Source organism: Trachurus japonicus, chromosome 2 (assembly GCF_045865225.1).
Source record: "Trachurus japonicus isolate A0001 chromosome 2, Traja_1.0".
Taxonomy (NCBI): Eukaryota; Metazoa; Chordata; class Actinopteri; order Carangiformes; family Carangidae; genus Trachurus; species Trachurus japonicus.
This window is the reverse complement of record NC_140908.1, coordinates 8,872,686-8,885,981: the sequence shown is the minus strand read 5'-3', so window position 1 is coordinate 8,885,981 and position 13,296 is coordinate 8,872,686. Positions and strand designations below refer to the sequence as shown.

The window sequence follows — 13,296 nt, the reverse complement described above, 5'->3', positions numbered from 1 at the left end:
ATCAGAGATTAAAGAGAAAGCCAGGATAAATTAGGATTTATTTAAACCAAGCAGAACAATAATACATGTTTCAACAGTAATTTTGCGTATTCTATCATTCAATACTTCAGTCAAGTGAATTACATTCAAGATCTGTGCAGAAAAAGTTGCAAATAGTATAAACACAGTAGGCACAATTACAGCAACACGGTTTTATTTATAAAACAGGTGAATGTTTCATCCTGTTCGATCAGCCTTCCAGTGGTTCCTCCATGTCGGGTGGAGTCAGAGGCTCCAGCTGCAGCCACAGGCCTCCCTCAGCACGCAGGACGAGCTGGGGGAGCCGGCGAACGCCTCCCGAGCCGGATCCCAGCTCAGGGTTCACTCCTGGGGTCAGACGAAACCTGAGCAGGGTCAGCGCCACGACCACTCGCAGCTCTGCCAGAGCGAACTTCTGGCCGATGCAGTTCCTGTGAACACACGCAGGTTGGTTTGTTCGTTCGTTTACCAGCATGTCTCATTTACAGGCCTTAAAGATAATGTCAGGGGATGATACCTGGGGCCTGAGGAGAAGGGGATGAAGGCGTGAGAGGAGTGGTGTTCCTTGTTGGTCGGGTCAAATCGCAGAGGGTCAAACTCCTGGCAGAGGAAAAGAAAATCATGCAAGTTAAACACAGCAGAGCTGGATGGAAGTGAAAATAAAAGTATGATTATGCTATTAGTTTCTTACATCTGGGTTTGTCCAGACAGTCGGGTTGTGGTGCGTTCCATAAATACTGACCAGGCAAATTGTACCTGAGGGGGCGTTTACAGAACAAATAAACCAACTACTCTTATCAGGAATTTCACTTCCCTGTTGAGGAAGTTGCAAATCCTCCATCCAAAAGACACTCTTTCAATTTCTCCATTTTTTTTATTTTAACAGAGCCAAGACAAGAGTTTCTCCCTCTCACCCTGTGGTACTATCCGATCGCCCGGCAGCGTCATGTCCTGGGTGTAATTCCTGGTGACAGCCTGCACAGGAGAGTGCAGTCTGAGGCTTTCTCTGATGCACATGGTGGTGAAGGTGAGGTGGGCCAGATCTTCCCTTTAGAGGAAGTGTGTAAGTACATACAGAAAAGGTCAAATCTGTTAAACGGGAAATGAAGTTTACATTGTGTATATGCATGTGTGTTGTCTCACCACTCTATTTCCTGTCCGTCTCGTCCTTGCATTAGATCTACCACTTCCTGCCTGCATTTTTCCTGATGGTCGGCGTGGCGTGCTAGATTATACAGCGTCCAGCAAATAGCACTGGCTGTTGTGTCGTGACCTGTGGAAAAGACATCAAATGAAGTTGTAAGTTTTAGTTTTTTCTGTAATTTCAACATTTTTTAGGAGTAGCTGTTCAGAAAAAGTGACATCCTTGCTTTTTACCAGCAAACATGAAGGTGTTGGCTTCTGCCTGTATCTCCTCATCCGTTAGGCCTTGTCCATCCACATCCTGCAGAAACACACACACAAAGTAATGCCCACCGATCCATCTTTATTCCTCCTTCATTCAACTTCTGTCTTACCTTTGACAGCAGTATGATGTCCACAAAATCTTGCTTTCTTGTCGGTGCCTTGGTGGAATCTGCTCCTGTCTCCCTCTGTTGGCTAATGAGGGCACGACGCCTCTGAACCACCTCCCTGGTGAACCTGCAAACACCACCGAAACGTAGTGTATTAGAGGAAAAAAAAACAGACATCACTATAGGATTTGATTGTGTGCTATGCGTAAAGGTTCAGGAGGTCACACCTGTGCATGGACTGTACCTGTGTACAACACTTAAGGCCTTTTTAAATCGTTTCCCCTGCTGTGTTCTCCAGTAGATCCAGTCCCAGTGGTGTAAAATCTTGAGGCGACGATCTATTATGAGGTCACTGAGCTCCACTATGGCTGACACGTACTCACTGGTACCCCTGGGCGGACGGCATTTTGAAAAAAAGAGTTAATTGTTAATTGCAGCAAAGGTTAATTGTGAGCTCTGTGTAAAATGGTAAAACAGGTGTCCTTACTCCTGACAGTTGCTGTTGTAGCTAAAGGCACATTTGAGTAAGCTGTCCAGTGTCATCAGAGTGACATGGTCGAACATCTCTACGTTGGTCGTGCCCTCTGCCACCAGGCGGCGCCATTTATCCTGAGCGATAAACACACACAGAGACAGAGAGACAGATGCTAGACTTCATTCGTCACAAATTGAATTAAAGCAGAAGTAAGCAATATTTTTGTGTTAATATAAGTCTTAAATAGTTATATCTTCCGACAGCAATCACTTACATAGAGTGTTTGGACCGAAACACGGGTCTCTCAGTCACTCTGCTCTGCTCTGAGCCGAGGAGAAAACTTTTCTTGTATCCTACAATTTTTATCCAATGAGGAGAGAGAACGGCATGAAGGGCTGTGTGTGCAGCCAAGGGATGCGCGTGAATGTGGTGACGTAGGGACGAGGACCAATAGATCCATGACGAGGGCGGGGGCTGCTAACTCCATCGGCTGACAAGACGTTATGGTGCGTTCAGGGCAGCCCGTAACTCGTGTTTTTCCGACCTGTGAAGTCGTACCAGGTCGATCTGGTGCGAGTTCACAGGTCGGAAGTTACAAGTGGCCGTTATAGTGACTTTCACAGGTAAAACAGGTCGGAGAAACGCGAGTTGCGGGTTGCCTGGAACGCTACAAAGTCGTAAGTCGTGACTTGAAGCTGTAACTTACAGTTTCAAAAGCCTGCCTGGAACGCAGCATTAGCCAAAATGACCGGATCACTTACTTCTGCTTTAATAACAAAAAAAGTTTTGAAATAATGCACTATGTGTGTGTGTGTGTTTCTCACATGCATGGTGTTAGTTGAGGTGTTGAAGGTGACGACGTAGTTCTTCAATATATCGAAATGAAACGCCGGAGTCAGCAGCCGCCTCCTGCGAGACCACATTTCCCCATTGCTTAGCAACAGACTCTGTCCTGGGACACAAGAGAGACATGGCTTGATGACCGTGACTTGTGATGGATTCTTGATTAGCCGAGTTAGATTAGGCCGTGTTACGAGACTCACCAAGCCATGGACGCAGATGACCATAGATGAGCTCATCTTTCATTGTAATGCTGGCTTGAATGGATAAAGGAGTGAGGTGTAGTGGAAGGAGGACATAAAATAACACTGAGCATTAGAGGAAGCTTTGGGAAAATGTGGTTATAGATCCGTAACAATTCCATATCACATTTAATTTTACTGATGGTGTGTAAACCTACCAGGTGCCATTAATAGAGGTTTGACATAGTCAGGGTGGAAGACTCTGACCAGGTGATAGAAAGGACCCAGGAACCAGCTGCAGGAGTGTTTGTACGTCTGCACCAGCTCATCCACCTGTTGGAGACCCTCCTCTGTGCTCTGCATCTGAGGCACACACACACAAAAAAAAAATCAATATTATTTAAACGCACAAGCTAAAGATTAGATTACAATCAGCTCCATTTTCATTAATAAAAACAAAGCTCCTGTGAAGATGGATAAGCTTTGTCTTTTTAAGTTGAGAGTAAGTAAAGTAAGTTTTTCTAGATTGAGACTTCTTTAAGATATCAGGAGGATATATCGCAAAGAGAACATTTGGTAATAAGAATATTTTGCAATGATGAAGACTTCCCGTATCACACTGTGAAATCTACAGTTGGATTTCCTGATGTGCCGTTTCATCATCGTGCTAAACTCACAACATTTATGGGTCATAAATGAACAAATGCCGCTACATAAGTACAGACAAGTTATGCTGTTCTTGCGTGTTAATGTGTGTGTTCCTCCAGCTTTGATGTGTGTGTGTGTGTGTGTGTGTGTGTGTGTGCCCTACCTGGCCCAGATGCCCCATCAGCCAAGAGTCTGCAGGTGGTTTGCTGAAGGAAGACAGTCTGTGTGTGTACCAGGCGTGACGCGCCAACAGCCTCGCTATCAGAAATGCGACCAACGCAGCCAGTCCTGTACCGACCACATTCAGGACCAGGGAGATGCTGGCCCAGCTGAGGACCTGAGAGAGGACACTCTGGAGGAGAGACATCCTGTGAAAGAGAAGAGATAGGACGAGCGAGCGGTGGCTGACGTCTGTGCTGCTCGACAGCTGTCCTACTTTGACTGAGGTAGAGCTCAGCTGACAATGAGAAGTTGGTGATGTTGAAACACGCAGGAAACAACCTGTTCCACCCGTTACCATCATTATTACAACAGGAAGAGCTGCTGATGTAACCTTTACAAGCAGGGGTTAAAGTAAATGCATGCCCTGAGCACAGTTTATCCAAGTATTGTTTAAGCCAATCACATCATCTTAAACCAACAGTTTACTGTTGAAGGTGAATCACATTTAATTTTACTGTGTAATTGCAGAACATGATGGAGTGGAAATGTGGAAGTTGTGGGCACGGTGTCGCCACAGTGAGTTTACTAAATGAAATTACTTATAATGGCGTTAAGGAAAACCTATGATTTTAAATATGCTGCCAAACTATAGCAGTACAAAATTCATTGACATATTAGAATTAGAGTAGATCTAAATGATGGAAGGGAAAATGGCTTTAGCTTGTAATTAAATAACAGTGTTCATGCTTTAAATTCATTGTTTTATTCCAAGATAACTGCATGAAACATTTTTGATGAAAGTAGTCACAAAGACACCTAAGAAATCTTTTTTTTTTCCTTGCAAAAAATTGAACGAGCGACTGAGCATGAGTTTTACGAGGAGCCCCTGAAGGCCTCACTGATTGTTGTGCAGATACACCTGAGCACAAACAAAACACAACAAAGTCGCTGGAAAATAAGTTTGGAAACCACTCTTTGGCATCTACAGACTGTTTGAAATGAAAATTGGGCGACGCTGGGTGTGTGTTTAAGTGTGTAATGTTCACACCTGTCAGCTTTTGGTAAGTTTTAACTCAGCTAATGTGTCTAAATGTGGCTAACGTTATCATGCTAAAAACAATTAGCCAGGTGCTGATTAGCTTCATTTCACGGTGCGGATGAACTGTGCTGTTTTGGAGGGCTGCATTAAAATTTTACTGTGTTTTAGGCTCTGTAAAGTCTAAAGTAACACTTTTATTTTATAATAATTTGATATTTTCCTCAATATTTCATCAGCTGAATATCATTGTTTGTGTAAGAATCTGCACCTTTCTATTGGTGGTCCATGTAATAGACTTTTTCTTGTGAGTTTATCATGCAATCGTTTTTTTCCCTCTTCTGGTTATACATGCAGATGATCTGTCTCTTTGTTTTTAATTGTAGATTTTTAAAAATTTCCCTACTGTAAAGTGTTTATATTACTTCTTCATGAGATTTTATTACCGGTACTCTAATAATTGGGAACTACTGACTCTGAACACCTAGTTTCTGCTAAGAGATAGTAAAGCATGGCTGAATGCATGGAAATAGTATAAGAGTGGTTAAATACATCAATAAACATGGTTCACATACAATATATCATCATAGTCTTTATAGCAGAGGAAGTCTCTTCGGCTAGTCAATCTTTTTTGTTTTTGTTTTGGTAGTCACACATCATGTTAACCTCTTTGTTTGCATCTTTTTCCTGTGTGCATGTGACAGGTTTTCATCTGGAAATGGAGGCGATGGCTGAAGGCTACGACAGGTCCAACAGCCAAAGCAGATCGCCACCTGCTTCGAGCTCCCCTCTGTCGTCTCGCTGCCACAGCTCCATCCAAACGCAGCTTGCCGTTGAATCTCCCCTGCGGCCTCCGTGGATGGATGATCGACAGATGGAGGAGGACGAGAACTCAGGGGACCATCGGATCGGGATACGAAGAAATGAACTTCCTTCGTCTTGTTTCTACGAGGAACTCTTCTGCACCAGCCGGGCATCTGTCTCTCTGGCCGGCGCCCTCATCAACTCCTCTGGGCCACAGAGCGACGTGGTGAAACGGGGCTACCTGGGGAAGCTGGATCGAAACCACAGAAGATATTTCGTCCTGCGAGCTGGAAGTCACACTGGGCCGAGCAGACTTGAGTGGTACAAGAGCCAGGAGAAGTTCACAGCAATGGAGAAGTCTTCTGGTAAAGCCGTGCTGTTTGCATCGAACAAGCAAGGGTTGGTAAAAATAAATAAATTTAAAAATTAAAAAATCACTAAAATGAGTGTAAAGGGTTTAAATGGGGCTTCACATTAACTCATCATTCAAATGTTGAGAAATCCCAACGCCACAGTGTAAATTTCACTTGATTTGTGTCAGCAGTGTCAATTACTTTGTCCCATGATACTGTACTGTAATAACGCCATATTTTGAAGTGACTGCTGAAGCATTATAATCTATAATGAACCTAAACTTCTTCCTCCTCCACAGAGTGATTTACCTGAGGTGCTGTCTGGGTGTGAGCCGGACCGGCAGCTCCAGGAAAGGCCACACAGTAGCCGTGTACGCCAAGGATCAGACCATGGTGCTGGTGGCGGAGGACCAACTGGAGCAAGACGAGTGGTACATGGCGGTTAAGAAACTGATGGAGGAAGAGCAGAGGGATGAAGACCATGGAGAAACATTTGACGAAGATGATGATGGATATTGCACTCTGCCCCCTGCTGCTTTCTTCAAAGAGGTTAGACCAAATTAAATTTTTTGTATGTTGCAAATAGCAGATTGAAATATAAGACAGGTAAATTAAAAATGGTTTTAAAGTGAATTTCTTAAAAATGCTGCACAATTTTTAATAACAACCTAAAGTCAGCTTTTAATCATCTCCTAAATTCAACAGCGTATTTACAGTATGTTACATAAGGTGTACCTCCAGGCAACAGAACTGAGAACTATATAAAATAAGAAAACATTTCAGTTAAAGGGATAGTTCAACATTTTGGCAAATTGGCCCATTGCCATAATCCCTATAGTTTTAGGAGTAGGTTCGTTACCTTTAATTGTCAGTGCAAGATATTTTTAGAATGGCCGAGGCTAATGGGATTTCTTGGTTTCCCTCATCAAACTCAAATCAAATACACAATCCAACAACTCCAAAATGCTCTGGTGGACAAGTTGTGACCTGCACATTCACCACGCTATGAGATAATAACAGAACATTACGAGACGGAGTTGTTTTAGAGGTAAATTCATACAAAACTGCTGATGTGCGTTCCCGTCGGGGGCAGTTTTTTGGCAAGCAGTCTCTGAATTTACCTCAAACAACTAACTTCCAAAAATAGCTTGCACTGACAAATGTTGGACTATCCTTTTAAAGGAAGAGCTTTTCAAGAGCCAGATCATGAAAAGAAACAAAAAATATCCCTGCCCAATCTTCGCTCCTGCACCGTTCATCTTCGTCAAAGGTCTGGCCGGTCTCGGTGAAGCCCAGAGGTCTTGGCCGCTCCAAGTCCCTCACAGGAGAGACCCGGCTCTGCCTCACAGCGACATCACTCGTGTTGGTCAGAGTGGGTTCGTGCCGCGATTTGCCCTCAGTTACGATACCTTTGCTAAGTGTTCGACGCTTCGGGCACTTGGATGGTTCGTTTTTTGTGGAACTTGGCAGGACGGCGCCTGATGGTCCTGGTGAGATTTGGATGGAAGCAAGAGATCAAGGTAATCAAGACTGAAAGCTGTGTTGATCTTATTACTGCCTTACTGCTGGACTGTGACCCTTCATCGTGATGTCTGTCTGTCTGTCGGTGCAGGAAACCCAGGAATTGCTCAGCACATTCATGAAATGGTTCGGGAGACAGTGCGGGCACTCAGAGCTCTTCCTGACTTCAGCTGTTCACCAACCAGCTACAACCGGCCTCAAGCACTTCTGGTGTCAAAACGCAGCCGACCCAAGTACAGAGACAAGTCGGTTAATGTGAGACAACGCAGTGTCGCCCCAGCTTCCAGAAACACTGACGTCAACCTCAGCCCACAATCGTTCCTAGAGCCACGTAAACCGGACAAAACGGAGCCTGAATCTACTCTGAGCCTCTCTTCACGTCTCAGCCCTTTGAGATCCCAGCAGAGCCCCGAGCCGGGGGCCGGCAGCTACATGGAAATGAAGATGGAGCAGTGCAGCGCTGCAGCCTGCAGGACGGAGAGCTGGGAGCTGGGAGAAGAGGAGGAAGTGCTCGGCTACATGATGATGTCCCCACGGCTCAGCGACAGTTCATCTGGGCATCCTATCGATGACTATGTGACCATGGCGAGCCCACGTAAACACCAGTGGCCACCATACTCTCCCCCCTCCTCTTCCACTGAGACATCATTCAACAGGTAAATCTAATTTGTATTATTATTTTTTTTTAAATCTCCAATTTTACCAAACAGCAATGAGACATGTAAAATGTAAAAACTGTAAAACTGTTTGTGCCCTTTTCAGCTCCACCTCTGACCTCTGGTCTCCCGTGCGTCTGTCACACCAGGAGACAACGGAGCACAGTCCGCCACATTGTTGCTCTGTGGCTTCAGAGCAACAATCAGAAATGGAAGTTGACCAATCACAGATGGCCGGCAGCTCCTCTCAACCAGTGGATGATGCAGGGCAGGAGCAGAAGCTGGCTGGGGCCGCTTCTCCTCTCCGTACCATCAGTGGATCTGACCTGATGCCTCCATTTGTCACAAGTGGACCCAGCTATACCAGGCCAGTCCAGGCAAGTCCAAACTCTGGTCCAGGCTGGTCTACTCGACTCCAAGCTACCCCAAACCAGTCTGCTGCTAGAAGATACCGGCTGTCCTCCTTTCTGCCCTCTTGCCTGCAAGCTAAGGACAGATCCTAAGTCTTTGTTGTTGTTCACTACTTTTCTTATGTCTCAATTATTTGCTTAAAAATATGTGAATATGAGATGTGTATGCGTGTAAGTCCCTGTAACTTCAAGGTCTTCACACTGAATGCAATATTTGAGAAAAATAAAGTGTTTTTGTTGACAGTGCAAAAAGCATGTGTTAGATTTGTCATTTAGTCCTGGGATGTTTCTTTGAAGAAACTGCTAAACCTGGTCTTTGGGCCTAAACTTCACAGAGCACGTTGCACCTTCATACAAGCAATCGAAGATAATGAAGTCATGAACACAAATTTTCTTGAGTCCTTTATTTACAACATGCACACACATTCATAGAGCTCATCATCATGAGACCAGCAGAGTCACTGTGATTCAGCTACAACATCAGCACATTGTTTAAACCCTAGAATGTGTTTCTGTGGCTGTTGTACTATTTGTGCCGTTAGAGAAGGAGTAAATGTAATAAAAGGAGAATTGAGTACAAGGAGTGGGAGGAGTGCATTACATTCACAATGTCGAATATGAAGTGTAGAAATAAGTGTAAATCAGCTGATTGGATGTCTGACTCGTTTACTGTATTGTAGGGTGTGTCTGAAAATAATCATAGTAATAAGAATTCATTTTATAAATGTGTGCCTTTCAGGACACTCAAGGTCACCGTACAAAAGACATCAACAACAACAACAACCAATAAAGCTGAGAGCAGCTGTTGAGTTCAACATTTTTCCTTGTCCTGTGTAGTTTCTGCTTGTTCCTGTACGGACAACATCTGAAAGCCTGAGGCCTCTGATGACTTGTGGCTCCTTCTCCACGGCTTCCCTCTCTTAAACACCACGCACTGTTGGATTCGAAGGTAATGTTTAGCACATGTTTTCTATTCTGAATGTAGTACCAATCTCACAACACCGTTTTTTATTAATACATATCGGCATGCCATGGTGAGAATTTGAAACACTTGCAGAGCCCTTTTCTCTCTGAAGCTAAATTTCATGTTCTGTGGACCTTGAACTCACCATCTCCACCAGGGTCAGCAGGGCTGACAGCAACGCCATCGAGAACATAATGATCATGAACACCGTCTTCTCTCTTTGCTGGGAGATGTAACATTCGACGGCGAAGGAGCACGGCAGAGTGGCAGCTATGAAGGTTGGAGACAGGGAAAGACCATAAATCTTCACCTGCCCCACTGCAAATCCCACCTAGAAACAAGAGAGACAGAACATAGACAGTTATACTTTAGAAAATGTTGTATCATGTGATCTAGTTTAAATCACATTAACTAGTAAAAACAATGCACATTCATTACAGTATTTTCTCACCCTGTCAAACTAAATCTCACCTCTAGCAGTACGACACTTATCAAGAGGCCCAAATACGCCCCCTGTGCATAACACTGAGCCAAAGATCCGGGGCCTCTCTGGCAGGAAAGTCATGCAGAGAAGAAGATTATCCATTAATACACAGATTCAAAGAAAAGAAAAAAGTTGTTATCAGATTGACTCTGATGTTATTTGATGGTATTAGTCAAATAAATGTCTTATGTTTTTCACCTCTTTTTCTGTGACGATGATTTTGACCAAGTAGCAGAAGAAAACCAGACCAGGAGCCAAAACAAGAATCACCTAGAGATTAAGTAATTGTTAATGAATGAAATGTTTGACAGTTTGAAATATGTTTTGTTACTTAATATTGAAATATTTTATCACAATCCCAACACTGATACCTGCAGTGTCCAGTAATTTAGTAAAGAGATGGGAGTCATCATGCTGAATGCAGCTTGTTCACAGCCCGGTTGGGCGGTATGACAGATAAAGCGTGTTGAATCTGCAAACCAGAGTGGATGCACCGCTGCTCCGACAACAACAAGCCGAATCAGCTGCAACACTGGGAGCACGGTTTCACCTGAGGGACACGTACCACTGTATTAAGTGCAGTTATTGTCATCATCGTTAACTCATTGATCATATTATAACTTTTTTTTGTGCTTATTTTTCATCCAGTACCCAAAAGACCAGCGTGGGAATGCCACATGGCCAGCAGCTGAGTCAGGAAACTCCCTCTCTCCTCAACCTCTGACTCTTCCTCTGCATCGTTGAGCTGTCCTTTCCTCGCCTTGCACCACAGCAGCACATAAAATAACTCTGTGGCATTCAGCAGGAGGGAGACGCAGGATGCTGTGAACATGATTAACAGGAACACCGACTTCTCCCATGCATGCGGTACGGTGCACTCTGTTGTATGATGACATGGACTCACTGTACACACAAAGCGAGAATGTACCGAGAAACTGTAGAGAAATTGCTGAGCCACAACAAATCCAACCTGCAATGGAAGCATAAGCCATTAAAGTTCAGCATCCTGAAGAAACATGAGACTAAATCAATTTTCGAATATTAAAAGCAGATTTATATTACGTACATAAAAATAGTGTGAAGTAAAGAGTCAGTTAAATGCAAAACTCAGAATAAAGTACCGGTAAGTGTCAATTTTTCAGATACCATTCTCCACTTGGCGTAGTTTAATTACAATTATGAAATCTTGTCGTGTCTTACCTCTACCAGTATGACAAAGGCCACACAGGCCAGATATGCCCCCCGAGGTTGACCTTTGACCTCCTCATCTCTTGTCTTTACCTTGAAATGAATAGAAGGATGTAATCTGTAAGACTGTTTTTGCATAGAAAATATCTAAACCCTGGAAATTAAAGCAAAAAAACTACTGCAACACTTGAAAACAGCTAAATTAATGCACCTTCCATTTGACTTACAAGTCATTCTCCTTACCTGGCTTTCTCGGTTGGTGAGGTGGATCAGGTAGCAGAGAAAAACAAGACCAGGAGCCCAGACCAGAAGCAACTGTGGAGATTTCATGTTGTTATTCTTATTCTTATAAATCCTCAGCACAGTCAGGTGAAGGAAGGGAACCCAATCTAAGTTGAATGCTTTCTGAAATATAGTATATGCCCAAATATAAATTATTTCAGCCACAGTGGCCATTTTTGAAGTTCAAATTTTGTTCTTGATTTGAAGTGAACTCAAAAAAGCAAGAAACTATTTGATTGATCAGCAGAGAACAGAAGAAACAAACAGAAAAGTGGTTTCAAAGTTAGTTTGTAGTGCATTGATATAGATTGACTGTAAGTGTTTTCTTTCAGGGTCTGGCGGAGGAGAGGGAATCAAACCGGCCACATCTGACCGTGACACCTCTTCCTCAACAGTTTTGGAAACCGACACAGGAAACAACCACACCTTCAGGGATGCTGCCACCCTGGTGAGTCACAGAGATGATTTCTACTTTGTGTTTTCTGACTGTAAACACTAGCGATTGATTCCCACTTGAGATTGAAACAATAACCATTCACATTAACATGAAATACATAATTTAGGTGCACAATAAAGTTGTTGAAAGTTTCCACCTGTAGTGTCCACAGCCGTGTTGGGGAAATAAGCGTGGCTTGATTGTAACAGCTCATGGCACAGCCGGGTTGCTGGCTGTTACAGACAAACTCCCCCTCATCGTTCAGCCAGGCCGTCTGCACGGCACATCCCAGCGCCACCAGTCGGATGAGCAGCAGCACAGGCAGCACAGTTTTACCTGAGAGAAAGGTTTCTCCATTGTGATTCACTTCTGAATCCAGCAATGTTTAAAACAGACAGTGCACTGAACCCTACCGGTGAGAGTTGCCTGAGATTGCCATTTGAAGAGAACGCGGTGCAAGAAACCCAGCTGCTGGCTCTTCATGGTCTCTGTTGTACTGAGAAAGGGTCAAAGAGAGGACATGAAACATTTCTTCATCTCTCGTGTCGTGAGAGATAAGCACTAGAATATATGGCATGAGTCCAGTTTTCATGTGTGGGAACAGCAAATCTGCTCCTTGTGTTTCCTGTCTATGTTTTGGCCTCTCTCTCAGTTCACGTTGCTCGATGCAACATTATATATTAATACAGGACAATAGTTGCAGAGTTCTTTGGACCGCCACACTACGGAAGGTGTTCTTCAAAGACATAACGTAGTAGAGATCTCATCTTCGTCAGTTTAAGAGTTACATGTTAGAGTTGACAGTTTTACAAACACATCAGGCAGTGTTGGAAAAAAGCATTCATAGCGTTTACATCAGGCAAAGCAGCAAAGCAACAGTGTAAAAAAAAGACTCCATTAAAAATCTATATTCCATCAACAATAAGAAAGTCACACGTTACTTACATTCAATCTGGAAGAGTTTTTGCCTTTGAAATAAAAAAGTGGGAGCTCCAGCCCATAGTAGTCAAAGTCTGGGTCCTTCCTCCGCCCCTTTCCAGAAACATCCTCCCTCTGACTGCAGCCTACCAAGTACGTAGTATTCTCTGGAATTTGAAGGTGGAGTTACTGTAAGGAAGACGTAGGCAGCAGCAGCAGCTTGGTTGTTTCTTTTTAATCTAAACATCTACCATTTCCATGCTTCTAGAAAATCATGTGATGTCATTGGTTTAATTTGATAATCTATTATGTATACACTCTGTTTAGCCCGTTGTTTGCATGCTGAGGAGAAAGCAATCATAAGTTCACACATGCATGCATTTTTAAGAGTTTATGTGTTATTCA

The 13,296-nt window shown here is 43.6% G+C and overlaps 3 protein-coding genes across 5 annotated transcripts; 1 reads left to right on the top strand and 2 right to left on the bottom strand.

The window, feature by feature from the left end:
- Positions 1-14: 14 nt before the first annotated feature.
- cyp4f3 (cytochrome P450, family 4, subfamily F, polypeptide 3) lies at positions 15-4,116 on the bottom strand. 2 transcript variants are annotated; one of them, XM_085799084.1, is made up of 13 exons: positions 3,841-4,116; positions 3,248-3,392; positions 3,051-3,104; positions 2,832-2,959; positions 2,020-2,141; positions 1,777-1,923; positions 1,536-1,659; positions 1,396-1,462; positions 1,162-1,291; positions 933-1,066; positions 710-774; positions 536-618; positions 15-449 (listed from the first exon to the last, which is right to left on the bottom strand). In XM_085799084.1, exons 1-13 carry the CDS (start codon positions 4,042-4,044, stop codon positions 230-232), a joined length of 1,623 nt encoding a protein of 540 aa, XP_085655210.1. In that variant the 5' UTR covers positions 4,045-4,116; the 3' UTR covers positions 15-229. The 2 variants fall into 2 exon arrangements, with proteins under 2 accessions (XP_085655210.1, XP_085655216.1); XM_085799090.1 differs by having other exon boundaries at positions 126-449; positions 3,051-3,100.
- A 495-nt stretch (positions 4,117-4,611) lies between these two features.
- On the top strand, positions 4,612-8,866 carry LOC146990768 (uncharacterized). 2 transcript variants are annotated; one of them, XM_085799067.1, is made up of 6 exons: positions 4,612-4,900; positions 5,580-6,078; positions 6,332-6,581; positions 7,303-7,552; positions 7,645-8,209; positions 8,316-8,866. In XM_085799067.1, exons 2-6 carry the CDS (start codon positions 5,594-5,596, stop codon positions 8,710-8,712), a joined length of 1,947 nt encoding a protein of 648 aa, XP_085655193.1. In that variant the 5' UTR covers positions 4,612-4,900; positions 5,580-5,593; the 3' UTR covers positions 8,713-8,866. The 2 variants fall into 2 exon arrangements, with proteins under 2 accessions (XP_085655193.1, XP_085655200.1); XM_085799074.1 differs by having other exon boundaries at positions 4,765-4,900; positions 8,359-8,742.
- A 152-nt stretch (positions 8,867-9,018) lies between these two features.
- On the bottom strand, positions 9,019-13,099 carry LOC146990767 (gap junction alpha-8 protein-like). The gene is made up of 11 exons (XM_085803362.1): positions 12,919-13,099; positions 12,387-12,469; positions 12,131-12,309; positions 11,499-11,570; positions 11,268-11,348; positions 10,719-11,037; positions 10,439-10,617; positions 10,266-10,337; positions 10,055-10,132; positions 9,729-9,914; positions 9,019-9,553 (listed from the first exon to the last, which is right to left on the bottom strand). Exons 2-11 carry the CDS (start codon positions 12,454-12,456, stop codon positions 9,431-9,433), a joined length of 1,359 nt encoding a protein of 452 aa, XP_085659488.1. The 5' UTR covers positions 12,457-12,469; positions 12,919-13,099; the 3' UTR covers positions 9,019-9,430.
- Positions 13,100-13,296: the final 197 nt, after the last annotated feature.

What these genes read in the sequence shown, in the direction of transcription:
- cyp4f3 (XM_085799084.1), bottom strand. Translation starts at nt 4,044, where the DNA reads ATGTCTCTCCTCCAGAGTGTCCTCTCTCAGGTCCTCAGCTGGGCCAGC. An exon ending in ACATCATACTGCTGTCAAAG is followed by an intron (nt 1,463 to 1,535) that starts GTAAGACAGAAG and finishes GTGTTTCTGCAG; the next exon opens with GATGTGGATGGACAAGGCCT. An exon ending in CCCTTCTCCTCAGGCCCCAG is followed by an intron (nt 450 to 535) that starts GTATCATCCCCT and finishes GTGTGTTCACAG; the next exon opens with GAACTGCATCGGCCAGAAGT.
- LOC146990767 (XM_085803362.1), bottom strand. Translation starts at nt 12,456, where the DNA reads ATGAAGAGCCAGCAGCTGGGTTTCTTGCACCGCGTTCTCTTCAAATGG. An exon ending in CACGGCTGTGGACACTACAG is followed by an intron (nt 11,571 to 12,130) that starts GTGGAAACTTTC and finishes AAATCTCCACAG; the next exon opens with TTGCTTCTGGTCTGGGCTCC. An exon ending in CCTTTGTCATACTGGTAGAG is followed by an intron (nt 11,038 to 11,267) that starts GTAAGACACGAC and finishes CTTCCATTGCAG; the next exon opens with GTTGGATTTGTTGTGGCTCA.
- LOC146990768 (XM_085799067.1), top strand. Translation starts at nt 5,594, where the DNA reads ATGGAGGCGATGGCTGAAGGCTACGACAGGTCCAACAGCCAAAGCAGA. An exon ending in CTGCTGCTTTCTTCAAAGAG is followed by an intron (nt 6,582 to 7,302) that starts GTTAGACCAAAT and finishes TCTTCGTCAAAG; the next exon opens with GTCTGGCCGGTCTCGGTGAA. An exon ending in GATGGAAGCAAGAGATCAAG is followed by an intron (nt 7,553 to 7,644) that starts GTAATCAAGACT and finishes CTGTCGGTGCAG; the next exon opens with GAAACCCAGGAATTGCTCAG.